At 39.6% G+C, this 16,914-nt stretch overlaps 1 protein-coding gene across 1 annotated transcript in view; it reads right to left on the reverse strand.

Annotated features, from left to right (window-relative positions):
* Positions 1-16,600, reverse strand: part of LOC146641978 (uncharacterized) — a 35,556-nt gene extending 18,956 nt beyond the window's left edge. The window contains exons 1-7 of the mRNA XM_085398977.1: positions 16,389-16,600; positions 4,939-5,157; positions 3,809-4,033; positions 3,603-3,619; positions 3,489-3,521; positions 3,329-3,361; positions 2,172-2,225 (exon numbers count right to left, since the gene is read on the reverse strand). Of these exons, the coding sequence (XP_085255103.1) occupies positions 2,172-2,225; positions 3,329-3,361; positions 3,489-3,521; positions 3,603-3,619; positions 3,809-4,033; positions 4,939-5,157; positions 16,389-16,482 (675 nt within the window). The 5' untranslated portion in view covers positions 16,483-16,600. The remainder of the gene's footprint in view (positions 1-2,171; positions 2,226-3,328; positions 3,362-3,488; positions 3,522-3,602; positions 3,620-3,808; positions 4,034-4,938; positions 5,158-16,388) is intronic.
* Positions 16,601-16,914: the final 314 nt, after the last annotated feature.

Genomic DNA, 16,914 nt, shown 5'->3' on the forward strand with positions numbered 1-16,914 from the left:
CAGCTCACAAGCACACTGTGCTGCCCCTCTACAGCTGTCCAGAAGTCAGCCAATCAGAAGAAACTGACTAAAAGGAGGTGGACCTAAAGCTGGTCATACACTGTGCAATTTTTTCAGTCGCGTTTCAGCTTCTGCTCAAACTGCACGATTGACTCGCAGGGGTTAGAAGTTCATAGGTCACGATGCAGGGTCTCACACACCGATGCTCTGATGTGACCTGAGTGCTCACCGTAAAATGAAGGTTATAACAGAAATTCTGTCGCTCACTCTCCCTCTCCGTCTTTCACTCACACAGACACACCACCACCATCAACTTTGCTAAATTGCAAATGAAAAACACTGATCAGGCAGCTGTGATTGAGCAGCAATGTAGATCCAACTATTTTCACGGTTGTTGTGGTCGTGATAATTTTGTGAGGCCACATTGAAAAGGCTTGGATAAGCTTGCCATAGTTCTACAAGTTGTGCCTCCATGGCTTGTGTCCGGATCACACGCTGCACTGCCGTGCTGCGCCGTCTTTTTCGCTGACATTTGTGTTTGCGCCTGCGCAGTGTGAGAAGCTGCGGTGACACCCTCACGATGGTCACGACCAAGCGATTGATGATCGGGAGCTGGTCGTGAGGTGTAGTGATGGGATTTCCGGCTCTTTTCAGAGAACCGGCTCTTTCGGCTCGGCTCACTAAAAAGAGCCGGCTCCTTCGGCTCCGAACCGACTCTTCAGGGTGTTATGTTGCTTTAATTAATTTATTATTAACAATAATATAAAATTATGCACAAAAGGAATTACTAATGTAAAAAAAATTGTTTTATTTATATATGTTTATATATAAATATATGCGGCGGCCCCTAGAGACAAAAAACGTACAAACTCCAAAACACATTTCTAGCGTTAACTGAATTTCCAAAACAGAGCTACCTAGATCACTTAAATTACACAATTGAAAGCATATGTGTATTGTTTGTGTATTTATACACAAGCATTCATATATATTCAAATAATAAATAAAAAAATATGCTCATTTACCTGTTACTACCACACACCAAATCCGGTTGTTGGTACTTCCTGGCTTGTGTAGCCACTAAGTAACAAAAGCTCAACACTGCGCCTAGCATCCTAGAGCACTTCTGTTGTGTTTTGTACGTGTTTTGGAGTTTTTACGTGCTTTGTCTCTAGGGGCCACCGTAAATATACTTTTATTTATTCACTCCACATAAAATGTAATAAATAAATCATATAATACAAAAACCAACTATTTACATTTCAACTTTTAACTATTTAAATTTTCAGCTTTTTCCTTTTAAACAAATTTAAAGTGAAACAACACAAAACACTACAAACCACAACACAATTAAATATAAATTAAAATATGAAAACAAAAAGAAGATGCATATTCTCTGTCATATGGACCTGCATGAATAAACTTTCTGAATCCTTTATCATCCACAACTGAAAATAGTTGTGGATGATTACTATACCTTTCTAATGTGACGCTGTTGCCCCTGGCTCTCTTTCTCTCCCTCCCGCTCTGTTCCTGTGCTACTGTGAGTGTAACTACCGCCCCTCCCCCTCTTCCCAGCGCAAAAGCACAAGACAAGGCTCGCATGCAGAGTGAAGTGGAAAAAAAGTGCGAGAGAGAGGGTGAGAGAAAGAAAAAAAAAAATCCACGGCTTGCGATAAGGAGCCGGCTCGCGTTGTTCACGTCAAAGATCCGGGTCTAAGAGCCGTGTAGTTCGCAACCGACAAATGACTAGTGAGTTGTTAATCGCTTCTCGTTACCCCACGTATACTACACGATGCACGAGACACAGACGATGAAGGCCAAAATCAGGCCGATCACCAAAACGGTCGCACGACTCAAAAATCGGCTCAAAATGGGGCAAAAAAATCGCACAGTGTAAGCCCAGCATTAAAGAGGCAGCACCTAAAAAACATCTTGTTTAACATGTTGATGAACTGCGGGCTGCAGTTGAAGTTGCATTGTAGCATTGCTATGTAGCATTCTCACCAAAACAAACAAACAGATTTTTAGTTATGATGTTGTGTTTAAATTAAACTATCCAGCAATTAAACATTAACTGTGGTAGTATAACAGTTGCAGGAGCTATTTTCTTTCATCGTGGACATCACCTCATAGGTCCACTAGTTCCCTGTGTATTGGTTTCAACTTACCCGTCTGCCTTTAAAGCCTCTTGGTCCAGGGCTTCCCTGAGCCCCTGGAGGACCCTGAGCAAAGAGAACAAGCCATAAGAGCATTGAAACATTGGTCACTGTCTAATTACTGGAATAATCATGCAGTGAAAATAGTATACACTGTAAAAAAAATTATAATATAAAAGTATTTTACTGTGTATTTTACAGTTCTGTACTGTTCTTCTAGTCTATTCACATAATAGACTTCAAATGTAAATTAACGTAAAATCACTGTAAGTGTCATAAAACATAATTTTCTTGTTTTTTAAATGTATCTGTCTGTACATATGCATATTTAGATTGTTAAAATACATTCACAAATGTATCATAATTTCACAAATATTTGTCCGTTATTTGAAAGATTGAACTGTTAAATTCAAATGTAATGCTATGGAAAAATATATAAAATGATTCTTATGAACTTTTTTACATCAAATAATAATTATTATTATTATTGTTATTTATGGCGATCGTGGCTCAAGAGTTGGCAGTTCGCCTTGTAATCAGAAGGTTGCCGGTTCGAGCCCTGGCTCAGATACTCTCAGTCGTTTTGTCCTTGGGCAAGACACTTCACCTACCACCTACTGGTGAGGGCCAGAGGGGAATTATGAAGTGGAATTGTAAAGCGCTATGAGGGTCTCAAAAAGCGCTATATGAATGCAATCCATTATTATTTAAACCAACTGTTAACTGTATATTTCTGTACATTGAAGTATTATTATTCGTATTGCCGCATTCATTGACCTTGTTTATAGGTAAGTTCATTGTTTAATCACATTAAAATGTTCCTAATTTAATGTTTAAAAGCACTTGAAAAAGGCAAAATCGCATGTAAAATTAGGGCAACAAACTGTATTGTCATTACTGGAAATAACCGTATTTTCATGAGAAAGTTATTTTCTGTTATTTTCTGGTATTATTTCGGCGCCCCAGCTGCCGGAATATTACTTTTTTCTTAGGATTTTTTTTTTTTACGGTGTACATGAAAGCATTTGTCCTGGTAATTGTAATAACACATGCTAGTATTGCATTTTGCTGCCCTCTACTGTGACTCCAGTTATCATGTGTAATACTGTGACAGCAAACAGAAAGATAACAAGGACAGACAGGGGGATGAAAGAAAGAAAAAAGCTCACCGAGGGTCCTGAAGGTCCAGGAATCCCCACCACCTTCACAACACAAGAAAAATTAAGTTCATTAAATGAATTATTAAGACTTTTATCTAGTCATAATTAATTAAAAAAGTTAAATTTATATGCAAAGTGCACTAACGCCTAACTTTTTCCTTTTACTTACATATGGGATGTCTCCTGGTTCACCCTTTTGCCCCTAAAAATAAAGCCAAGCAGCACTTTTTAGTGACAATGTTCCCAATTTAAGATATTTTTCTTAACTGACTGTATGACTTACCTTGAGGCCCATAATTTCTTGGGAAAAAAAGAGAAAAAAATATTTTTATTTATTTTATTTTTCACAATTTATGTAGTAAATCTTACCCTTTAAAGAACCCTTTAAATAAAGATAAGACATAAAATAAAGTATCTAAGTTTTATAAGGGGTGTAAATCTAACACAAAGTGACCATCTCTCTTCTGGATGCAGGTAAATCTGTCTCACCTATCATCCTGCTGGCACTTGCGAAGTTGTCGCACACAGGGCAGCACTCTCCCGCGGGCGTGACAGCCTTCTCACAGTTTGACAGGACCTCGCACTGTATCTCATCACAGACAGTGACGCCGTTGTCACAGACGCACACGCGACAAGGTTCGGGTTTCCAGATGTCATTGTGATGGTAGACCTCCCCATTGACTTTGCAGTTTTCCTCCTTCTTCTCATCTGCAGCTGCAAGAAAAAACCCCAAAATGGCTCAAACAGATGGACAGACAACCAGGAAATTCATTTACACATTCTTGGGAGCAACAAACAACCGTGATCTCCTTTCCTTCCCCTGTACACATAAAGTCATAAATAATACATCATCATAACAGCATTTGCTTTTTTACATTATGAATTAGAAAATTTTAAAAATTCGATTTTTCATTTTATAACATACTCATTGTTGTGGTATGGACTGAAGTTCCATTTACAGACAGGGGCGTCACCAAGGGGGGGTCTGGGGGGGCACTGGCCACCCCCGGCAAGACTGCGAAATATTGGTAATAATTTCAATAAATGTGAACACAATAGAGAGGAAGAATCTTTAAAGTGCTGGTTGGGACTGCCAATCAATCAGTCAGTCAATAAATTAAAACAGATAATTATGGATTTAAAAATGTTATTTGGTTTTCATATGTACCTATTTTTCAGTGATGTCAACTTTAATATCAGGAAATTAACTAGACATATAATTATTTTCTGTCTCTCTGTTCTATAGGTTACTTATTTTATTTATAGGTTAGGTTACTTTTTTTTCAAGTAACCTATATTTGACAACAGATGTGCCAACCCAATATTTTTTACTGGCCCTCATATGGCCGCCGCTATGAAAAAATTCTGGCGGCACCTCTGTTCACAGAGCACCCTTGTAGTTTCACTCATCACATTTTAAAAAGTTTTTTAACGAGTTTTTGTTGTTTTGTTTTGTTTTTTCAGGCTAATTTCAGCTAATCAACACATATTTGATCAAAAACTTGTTGCGGGGGGACCAGCAAAAAAATTCTGCCCTGGGGCCTCATTAAAGGCTCGTCCAGCCCTGGATCAACCATATAGTAAATTATATTTTCAATCACATAAAATGGACTTTTTACCTGTTGCGGGGTCTGTACTGGGAATCAATGTTGAAGCTGCAGTCAAGCACACAGGGCAACACTCGCCCTCTGGGGTCACCGTTTTTTGGCAGTCACCGAGGTCCTCGCAAACCACATCCTCACACATGGCGGTCCCCTTATTGCACACACACACCCGACATGGCTCTGGGCTCCACATGTCATTGTCAGCATAGACTTTTCCATTTTCTGTGCAGGTGTCTTCATGAAAGAGAAACTCAGTTAGTATGTGCTGCAACGGGCTGTCACTGGATTTTAAAAAAAGGATCTACATTTTAATGGAAATTCCCACAACTTTGCAAATTTACTGGAAAACACACATTTTAAAAATAAAACATACTCATTTATGAATCCATACTGTTGGGTTCCTTCAAAAATACAGTCAAAAAATGTAAAGTATGTGTGTTTTCTAGTCCTTAAAATACCAGCATCTTACTCTAACATGCATGAATCTCACGACCATGCCCACAATCATCCTTCTGGTGCATCATTAAGCCGAACTTTGTGCTTAGAGCAGCAGAAATACATCATCACAGATGCATGTAAAGAAATTATAAAAAAGCATTAAACATGACAAAGAAGATGTTGATTTCCCAGAGGAATACACCTTATTTGTTGAATAAGTTACTTTCTCAGCTTGTTTTTTTTTGGGGGGTGTGTGGCAGTAAAACTGGTCGCAGCTCCCTTATTTCTTCTAAGAAACACAAAAGAATGAAGCTACCTCCAAAGTTTTTATTGCACACATTTAGTTGAGAGAAGTGAACTTATCTGGCAAAAACTTCATGTATTCCTTTTGCAAACTGAAAGGGAAACTCGGTACAGGTTCAAGAACAACATTTCACAGTGGTGTGCAGAGGACGGAGCTTGAAAAGGAGGGCATCGGGCTGTAAGAGAGAGCAGAGTACCACTGACGCCGGGACAAATGTGCAGGTTTCATTCCAGTTTTACCAGTTTGAGTGACTGAGCACACAGGACAGCACTCGCCCTCTGGGATCTCTGCGGTCTGGCAGTCACCTATATCCTCACACACCATGTCCTCACAAACCACCGTCCCCATTTCACACAAACAGACTCGACACGGCTCTGGGCTCCATATCTGATTGTTGGAGTAGAGTTTGCCATCCGCTGTACAGGAATCTTTATGACAAAGAACAGCAGCTGACTTCAGTATCATTTTCTTTGTCAGCTGTATATAATATAGTAGCTAAAAGATCATTAAAAAATCATTGTGGATTAGTAGTTTATGGGTTTGCACTTTTGCACTTTTGCTCTGCCAGTTTTACTGAAGAAAGCAATATGATCTCCCCCTGCTGATAAAGCAACTTCTGCCTGTGTGTCCATTTCAGTTTTTGGAGAGGCAAAGCATAAAATGTACACAGTGGACTGTGTGTCTATTTTGCCCTGTTACTGGGTTGCAACACAGATGGAGCCATGAGGCAACTTAAAATGCCATTACAGAGGACCAGTTAAACTCATTCCCAGCTTTCTACTTTCACTCTGTGACACCATCAGACTAACATTCTGTGTCACAGTTCATAAAGAGTTTTATTTATCTCATACTGGCCCGTTATGTAGCCCCTTATTTCATTTTACTGCCTTTTACTGATCCCACCTTAAATGGCCACTTTCTTCTGATTGGACAACTTCTGGGAAAAAAGCCAAGGGGCAGCACCCAATGATTATGAGCAACTTCCTACTACTTCCTGTACTTTGTTAAGACAAGTCTGCTCATCGGTAAAGTAGGATACTTTTGAAAACTAACTAGTCAGAGCAAGAAAACTGAGTGATTACTCTAACAAAGTAATCACATATTATTTGAAGTCTTGATCATTTTTAATATGAATGTATGCCGCAGTATTTTGAGAAAAAGCACAAAAAATTCTCCTTAAGTGTATGGAATAATTATGCTTAATTCAAACAGTTTGAAATGGGAACTTAACTGTGTTTTACTGACCCTCCATCAACCCCAACCACCTCCTTCTATGTGCATAGTCACTGTAACTTTGTTAATTCAGTTCCACCTTTGCCCCCCATCATAATTACTTGATTCACAGTCTCTGTCTTCCACTCAATATCACTGCATTCCCATAAGCACTATCTCTGCTCTGTGTTTGGGGCCAATTCTCACAGGTCAGCATGCTAACACTCGTTACACTTACTGAAAGTTAGCAAACAGACATTTTTTTTTAAATAAAATCCCTTTTAAAACGTTCTTTGTTTTAATCTCATTTAGCCCAGACTTTATCTCACTACTGATGAACTCTCCTTCTAGAAAAACCTCAAGCTACCTGTTAGCAATAAAACAATTTTTACAAAATTACTTAATAAATTGATGAAGTACTTTTGGACTTCCTTTGACTTCTTGATACGCATTTATGCAGTTTGGATGAGGTGATGTCTTAAGACGTTTTACATGTATTTCTTTGTTCTTTTTCAGTTATTAATTTCTTTCAATCATATGACCTCTATCTTCTTTCGAGCATGTGACCCTGGAGCATTAAGTGAATAAGGTCCCAGTCACACAGCCCTACAGACTGGTCAATGACCATTGGTCATCTACTGGCCATGATGGGGAAGAATGTATTCCCCGACTGGCTGATGAAAAACTCATTGTGACCAGTTTGGTTGTTGGCAGTTTGGGATTTGTCTCCAGAGACTAGCTAATCCTGGAGTAGATGTAAAATTGTGAAAAGTTGCACACAAATGGAGACAATTCACCATCAAGGTAAAAGCTGTGCCTTTTTTTTAGTTTCTCTACTTTTCAGCAAGTAGTCAACAATTGGTTGTAGTCAACTGTGGATCTTCCATGCAAACTTGAGGCTGATAACATCGAATGCAATTGTAACTAGGTTTTTGGTGTTGCTGATTTCAATTAATGACTGCCATCCAGCAACCAGCCGCCAGCAGGTGAGGAAATACACATTTTTCTGGTGGCAGTATCCTGTCCATCAATAGTAAAATAAGTTAACTGTAGTTAAAAAAACAAAACAACAGAAGCAAATGTGGGTGCCTTATTCTTGCATTCTACCTGAAGGCCACAAGATGGCGATAGCTCTGATTGGGCGAAAAAATAGATTGACTGCAGTGCTTTACTGCTCACTCATTGGTTAACAACTTGCTAATGAAAACACACACATTTGGTTATTCGCAACCAAGATAGCAATGGTGGAAACAGGACGTCAACAACCAGCGAGTGACGTCACAGAGGCAACGTCCATCTTTTATACTGGTTTTGATCATAACCAATACAGAGGAAAACTCAAGCAATACTTAGAGGACCTCTATGACTTGAGAATTTGTGTCTTTCCTTTGGTTTTTTTGATTTCCACTAACAAAATGTTCAATTATTGTCGCTGTAGTGCTGTGAAGATGTGCTGTAGTAAATAAAAAGGGCCATAAGGTCGTGATTCGCAGCACACAGGACAAATCACACTTGTTATAAGAATACCACAGGTAATAAAAAGTGGGAAAGCAGTGTGGATATTTAGGGAACAGACATCCCAGTGTTTGAATCTGTCCAACATGAAGCTCAAAATATTTATTACCAGTTTTATTGTCCGTGTTCGGAGGCTGTTGCGTGGCTGCTGAGCACGCAGGGCAGCACTCGCCCTGAGGCGCCACAGTGGTCTCACAGTCGCCTAGCTCTTCACACACCACCTCCTCACACACCACAGTCCCTGTGTCACACACACAGACTCGACACGGCTCTGGGCTCCATATCTGATTGTTGGAGTAGGTCGTGCCATTTTCTGTGCAGGTATCTTCATGAGACAGAACAGCAGCTGCATGAGTATCGTGGGTGAGTCCCTTTCAGCCCGTACGACATTGTGAGGGTTTCATCAATGAGACACAGTTTTTGCCCTCTCTAGTAAGTTAGGAATCCAATGTAATGGTTTCTAGCAGATTTCCGCAGTTTCCCGTAGTTTGCAAGCAAGACAATGACTTGTCTGCACTTGCTAACTACTGGCTGAATTGCAGTTACATTTTAAAAGTGTAAATGGTGAACAATCACCTTCAAAGTAAAGGTTGTTTCAAAAGGTCAACTTTTACTTTGAAGGTGAATGCTCTTCAGTTTTATTGCCACTCATTCCCAAGTTGGCCAGTGATTTCAGATGAGTTGCTGCTTCCCATGAAAACTGCTACAGACCAAGGCAATCATAAGGAGTTTTCTGGTGCAGCAGCCTCTTTGTGACCGATTTCATGGCAATTGCCAGCAGCCTTCACCATCCACTCGACAACTACAGCCATTCATCCATTCATCTATTAAATATCGCTTATCCAGTTAACTCATCTGAAGGGAAAGACAGAATAGACCCCAGTCCAATCAAGTGATATAATCTCTCCAGCATGTCCTAGGTCTGCCTCTGGGCCTCCTCCTGGTAGGATATACCTGGAATATGTCAACTAGGAGACGACGCAGGATGTTGGAGGCATCCTGGTTCCTGCCCGAACCACCTCAACGGATCCCTTCAATGTAGAGAAGCAGTGCTTCTACTCCGAGCCCCTCCCAAATGATGGAGCTCCTAAACCTATCTCTAAGGGAGAGGCCAGCCACTTGTATCCCTGACCTCATTCTTTCATTCACTACCCAGAGGTCATGACTACTGCTGAGGGTAAAGACTTAGAATGATGGTAAATCAAAAGCTTTGCTTTTATGCTCAGCTCTCTTCTCCACAACAGATGCTTACTTACTTGAGTACTTGGGGTGGTGGTAACTCATCCCGATCCTGGTGTGGAGACTGACTGACTGACTGACATGGGAATATAAATTTTTAGGGGTCGCAACTGGGGTCATTCTGTGGCCTGGGCCTAACATAGCTTGCATGTTTTTAGGCTGTGGGATGAACTGGAGGTACTGGAGAGAACCACACAGACAACTCAACTCAGGAAGTCCTCAGCTGGCTAACAGAGGCCTTCTTGGGTGCTAAGCACTGTAACAGTACATCACTACAAAATGCAAGTAGATGTTTCCACAATTTAGATTTGAAAGTTTTTTCCAGATGTGAGCAGCATAGCAGCTAAAAGCAGCTTCAGCAGATTTGGCTCAAACCACAAATTGACCAGAAACAACTGAATCTGTTTTCCTGCCAGCAGCTTTGTTATCATATCACCAGCTGTATACAAAAACACATTGTACTGAAAACCTCACAATGACCAGCTGAAAGGGAGCTGCAGGTGGATTATATCCCCATACTGAAGGTAGAGCTGCAGTGGTTTACCTGCTTTAGGTTCTGTCGTGTGAGTTGAGCACACGGGGCAACACTCGCCCTTTGGAGTCACCGCCATCTGGCAGCCACTCAGCTCCTCACACACCTCGTCCTCACACACTACAGCCCCCGAGTCGCACACACAGACCCGACACAGCTCTGGGCTCCATGTCTCATAGTTGCGGTAGACTTTTCCATTTTCTGTACAGCTGTCTGAGTCAAGCAGAGCAGCAATCAACATCTGGAGAGGTATGTGTGTATTAATATTCTTTAAATCAACCACAGAGAGAGGGTATTTCTTCTGGAGCAGTAGATCTACAGCAACACAAACCCCGTCTTTAATGTGATGTATATTAATCCATCAGGATGCACCAGCTGCCCTTTAAATAAGAGTTAATTTATTCAATAGATATGTAAAATGGAGGCAGTGCTGTTTGGGATATAGAATAAGTGCACTCTGCAGCACTTTTTAATTTCTCTAAACTGCTGTGTGAAGGTTAATTAAAAATCACCCTACATGGGACTCAGTCCCATGTAGGGTTGTGGAGAACAGCACCTTATCTACAAGGAGAGGTACTACTGTACTGCAGTGTCTTTACTTTTTTTTTTTTTTTCAATTTAAGGCAATATAATATCTAAAATAATCAAATTGACATGAGTTCAGTGACCCTACCATGTACTGTAAAACCTCACAGCCTGAACAAGAAATGTTCAGTGTTTTTGCTATGAGGTTACAGGAAGAGTCTCTCCTCACTGGTGTGGGAAATACAGTAGGAAGACCACACCAACAGGACGAATGATTCACTCACATTTCTTACTAAAAATATATGGATTTTAAAACTTCTTTAGGAGCATGTGGCGCCCAGCAGACTCCAATTTTCTCAACAAAAAGCAGCAGTGAACCCAGCGCACCGTGACTCGCACAGAGCAAAATGCTTGTTACCGTAATTATGATTAAATCCTGTCAAAGCTGTTTAAGTCCTTTATCAAAGCAGCTTTTCAGCAAGTTTCAACCTGAGCAACAGTGATCTTTGAAAGTGCACCCACCCAACGTCAGTTAGTACCGGCCACTTTATTAGGTACACATTACTAATTACATGGTTGGAGCGCCTTTTTCCTTCAGAGATTTTGGTCCACGCTGAAATATCACAAACCTCAAATCATCTCAAACTGGTTTCTTAAAGATGACAAGGAGTTAAGTGAACTGTAATGGCCTCTACAGTCACCAGATCTCAAACCAGTAGAGCCCCACTGGGGTGTGATGGAACAGGAGATCTCTCAAATCTCTGAAAAATATTTCCAGCACTTTGTTGACTCTGTGCCATGAAGAAGCAGTTCTGAAGGCAAAAAAAGTTCTCAACTGGGCACTATCAAGGTGTACCTAATAAAGTGGCATATCAAAGGATATAAAAACTACCCATCAGTATATATGTTTTTTCCCCCTCAGGTCAGTAAAAGTAGATCGTTTGGCAATAAAACTCTGTGAAGGAAAAATCGATTTAAATGTTGTGCATATTTTAAAACAGCCTGCAGGGGGCGACTGTGGTTGCATAGAAGTCTCAGCTTCCTTAGTAAACCGTTTCCTGATGAGTTTCGGGGCTCAGGTATTCAGGTACTCAGGTCAAACTGAATAAAGCATGAAACTCATTATGGTCTTTAATTGAGTCCGAAAGAGGACAAGCCAGTATATGCTCATTGGCTAACAGAACTTTAACCACACCTCAGTAGCCAATGAGCCAGTGACTATTAGTTTTGTGGTTAGAGCCTGTTTGTTGTGACAGGTTTCAAATGCTCAGCTTGAGGTTTTATGTGATGTCATGGTGCCTTCATCCATCTTTTACATACAGTCTATGGACAGTGCAAACTACAAAGATGTCTTTTACCTTTAAAGTCAGCTAAACATAAACGGAAAAAAAATTTGATTTCAAACTGAGACACTTGATCTTATTACTAAGAATCTCCACGAACATCCTTCTCCCTCATGACAGACACTTTCAGGTAAATTGCTTCTGAGCAGTCAGTGACTAGACTGTGGTTGAATTTGACAGCTTCTGGCTGCATGCGACGATAAAAGTGTCTGTATGCAAGTATGCAATCATGTCTGCAACAGCGACGTCTCTTGTCACTCAATTATATACATAAAGCAAGGCCAGACGTGTAGTTTTCATGTCAAAAATCTATCAGCATGTCAGTTAATCAGGGGCTAAAATATAAGGTGAAAGGAGCCTGTTTAAATATTGTAATTTAGAAAAATGACAGAAAACAGAGCTGCCTCGTTCAGCAGCAGGTCCTGGGGGTAAAATAAACAAAAATGCACTTATTTTCAGAACCCTCTTATTTAAGTTTTTTATACCTACATTGACCCAAATAAATTTTCCTTGAATTAAATGTACATGCCAGCACGTATTAACATATTTATGCAGTGTAAGAGGGCAGATTTAGGCACTTTCATCCTGCTGGCCTTGGATGAAGCCGTGTCCCTGCCATGAAATCATCCCAAAACAGTAAAAACATTTAAAAAAAAAAAAAGGGGGGGGGGGGGGGGGGGGGGGGGGGGTTACAAATAGCCACCTGCTGCAGGCTTTCTGAGTGCATTTTAATCCTGGCAGTTTAGTGACGTCCCTAAGCACTAATTATGTGGTAGAGCCGCTCCCCACCAGAGAGGCTGCTTCTTGAATGCAGCAGTTATTTCAGTGGAAACCACAGCAGCTGTATTATTATACGTTGGGCTCAGAGGCTGTGGTTTCACTTTATTTGGGAGGTGCCACACCCGGAGAAACCTCCTGCCATGAAACCTGCTTCACCCTGTAGCTGCAGCGTCTTTACCAAGCAGAGCTCTTAATACCAGTAATTAACGCTGGTATTTAATCTGCAAAAGCTCATTTTTCTTCATCACTTCTGCAGATAAAATGTAGTTTTTTTCACTTAAACTTTATACTGCAGACTTTATACTCTTGGGCAGTGCCTCAGCTATTTTTATGTGATTATAGCTTATATATACAGTACAGCATGAGGTCAATTATCATGACTAGCTGTGGTTTTCTTTTCAGCTTTCCACCCATGCTTTCTGACTACAGGCTTAGTTTTTAAACCATATTCAGTTCGCAAAAACAGGACTTCCGACTAGAGATTCACAAAGTGAGGGATGAGTCATGTTAAGATGATTTATGATATGAAAAAGGAACTGTAATATTGTTCTTTACCATTTATTAAAACTTATTTCAATAAATAGGATGGGAAGGTGATATAAAATCAGTCTGTGCTAATTTCTCATACTTATTTTACACCAACAGTCAATATTTTGATGACTTTTTATTTTACTTTTTTCATCTGAATACTTTCTCTTTTAAAGGTTCAAAAACAATGAAAATGATTGAAATGGAGAAATCCAACATTACAAACTTGGTTTCAAGAGTAACCAGGAACAGTCCTGAAGGCTATACCTTAGATTTAAAGGGTCACAATAAAGAATCCCAATCCACACACTGCTTAAAAAATCTATAAGAACCAGTGAAAAGCAAACATGTGCAGAAACTTGCACACATAAGTAAACTAAGACTTGCTGATATTGATAGTATGGAAGTTTGTTTCTGCCACTAGAAAAAACAAATCAGATCAACTTACTTATGAGTAAGTTTCCTGAAAGTTTCCAGAATCTAATCCAAAATTTGACCTAGAGATCTCACATAGGATACCAGCAAAATATAATTTCATTTGGGATAGCAGTAAAGAATTCTGATTCTGATTCTAATTCTGAACAAGCGTGTGGCCAGCATCATAAATCACACAGTTCATTCATAACAACTCATATACTGTCACATATGTATTGTGACAGTAAATGTATATGCATTTCAGCTAGAAATGACTTGAAATGACTTGTGAACTTCTCTGCTGTAAGGAAACAACAGAAATTTCAGTTAAAAATGGAGGATAAACCCACAACAAATTTACAGTTTGTAGCTGCACAAAATTAAACTTATTCACAGATTTACTTTAATCTTTACTTTCTGTCAGATATTTATGCATAACACCTACCTCGTTTCAAGGTCATATGCACCGAGAGCTTCCAAATAACTCGTGAACCTCTTTAAAAGTTAGAATAACTCTCATGCTAAATAAGCTAATGACACCAAATAGCTTAGCTTTACATATACTTTACATATACTCTGGAAAAGGTAGGACTGTAACATAAGCAGTCCACCAATAAAGATTAGACAAAGTTACATTCACCTGTTATAGATTTATTTTTATATATATTTTGTTGAATCTGAAATGAAAAATGTTAATTACACTTTTTAATTTGTATGCTACACTTGACGCTGGGGTCAGCCATGTTTAAGCAGCAATTCGACCGTCTGGAAACTAACAATAACTGACTCAGTGCAAAGTAAGCAGGAAACCAGAGAATACACTGCAATGCTACGCCACCTTTTTAATTATGTTGCTGAGATTAAGGAGAAATCTTATTGTCTGTATGTTAAACTGAACATATAGACTTAGTTTAGCTTAGCACACAGACTGGAAAAAGTGAAATGTGATAAAAGCCTAATTTTGGTCTAAGCTAGCAACTAGAGGAGATGTAAGGTACGCTTAGATGTTAGATGTCTCGTTAAGAATGAATTGTTTACTACTGATGATGCTACAGCTAGCTGTTCATTAGCAAGATAGTGTTTAAAGTTAGTAAAATATAAGTATTAGCCCCTCTGAGGCTAATTAATGTTTTATATTAAAATAAAATTTGTTTAATTAGCACAAAAGTCAAGAAACTGCAAAAAAGAAAGTTTTGCAGAGATTTAAAAAAAAATTAGATGAAACTTGTAAGTTAGTAAGTCATCTAGCCTGTTTGTTGACTGAAAACAAAGCTAAGCAGCTGCCACAATTAGCTTCATATTTTGGTATTTGTTATAAATTATGTTGTCTCAAGCAAAAAAATTGACATGTGAAAATTGTCAAAACTATTCAATTTTACAATTAACATTTGAATGCCCCTGTCTTTATAGTTTAATAATTAGCAGTCTTCAAAGAATTTAAGGTTACATATCCATGTAAACCTTTGCCTCTTGGCTCTAAACACGGTTATGACTTATTCACTTTTTAATTATTCAAAAATTACCCTAAATATAATTTCTGGTCTAAAGTGATACTTATCAGGCCATAGCTGGAGAAAATGTCATACATAAACATTACTGTTAAAAAAAAGAAAAGAAGGCAGATTCAGACCGAAAAACAGCTGGTGCAGATATTTTGAGGTTGTTGTTTATCCCTTTGCAGCATGAATGCTTCAGTGGAGGTATAGTTGGATGAAAGTAAGAGATGCATATTTCATATTCAGCATAGTCTTAGTCTGGGTGTGTCTTGTCTGCAACTGGCCTGAAGTCTGACCAAAATTAGTGGCCTTCTTTTGTCCATTCCATCCACAAGGCCACATCATTATAGCCGTGGCACTCCGAACCCCTTCATTCAGCCTCGACCTCGCACTGAAATAGCCCTGTGTGCTCTTTAAGTGTGCACTGCAGCCTGTTGGGGGGAAGTATTTTTGACCCAGGATCACATTTACTCAGACATTTAATTTTAGAAATGAGCCACATCTCCATCTTTGAGAAATCCTCACAAATTTTGTCATTTCAGTGTCAAAGCTTTTTATCAACTTCAAGACTTTCAAACAGTTTCAGTTTAGCTTCTTTACTAATCGTCACCTGTTCAGTGGCTTGTAGCAGCTTTCCCTGAATGGTGTCTCATTAAGGCAAGATAAGCCTTTCTGGTGTTGGTTGTGGGTGTGAATTTAACCTTTCATCCCTAAACCACAAGGCCAGTGCGGTCTGAGCTTTAGGAGGCAGAACATCCCAGTTTAACTTTACAGGACAACCACATTCTGAAATTCTGAAATAAATAAATAAAACGTGGATATAATGGGGGGGGGGGGGGGGGGGGGGGGATAACACGGAATATGAACATAAAAGTTTCATAAAAATACCGATTAAAGTGTTTTCAGAAGCCTTGTTGAATCATGAAAAATCAGAAGGCAAGAAATCAAAGGAAAACATTGTTATTATATAAGAAAAACATGAAAACCTTGATCAATTAAGCACATGAACTGGTGATTTTATAAACCTGTTATCAGAACAAAAGCCCACAGAAGAACAGGAAGGATCCCTATCAGGTATCAACACGGAAAGCCAATCAGAGGACAGCAAAAGAAGTCATAACTTGGTGGATATCGCTCACCATTCTTAGTATCTTCTTGGCAGGTCACGGCGATCACCTGAACCAAGGTGAGGGCCAGGCAGACGATAATCCTAGAGTGCAACGAGGGGCCCATGTCTGCATGCCAGACATGCAGCGTCCTCACACACAAATCGCTGTGCAAGAGAGGAAGTCAGCGAGAGCACGACCCCGAACTACAGAATCCAGACTGAAAAATCCCAAATATCCCTGAGTGCAACACGGCTCCTGGATGAGCGATTACTGCAAACTGAAAGGAGCTCCCTCTTCAACCCCCCCACCAACACCTCCTTCTTTTACTCTCTCTCTCTCAAACTCCCTCCCTCTCTTTAGTCTCCTCTATCATCATCATTTCTTTTTGCTCTATTTCAGGGCCACCCTCCTCCTCCTACTGCATTTGCCTTGAAAGATGGCATAATTAAAGGCTGCATGAAATTAGTCCATTTGAAAGGCTGATGAAAGAAGATGGGTTGGACGGTGAATCTGAAGAAATTTCTTTTGAAAGCTACAGTTGAGCGCTGCGCATAAT

The sequence above is a fragment of the Rhamphochromis longiceps genome, linkage group LG23 (genome assembly GCF_057381845.1).
Source record: "Rhamphochromis longiceps isolate RC_006_pf linkage group LG23, R_longiceps_female_GT1.1, whole genome shotgun sequence".
NCBI classification, from domain to species: domain Eukaryota; kingdom Metazoa; phylum Chordata; class Actinopteri; order Cichliformes; family Cichlidae; genus Rhamphochromis; species Rhamphochromis longiceps.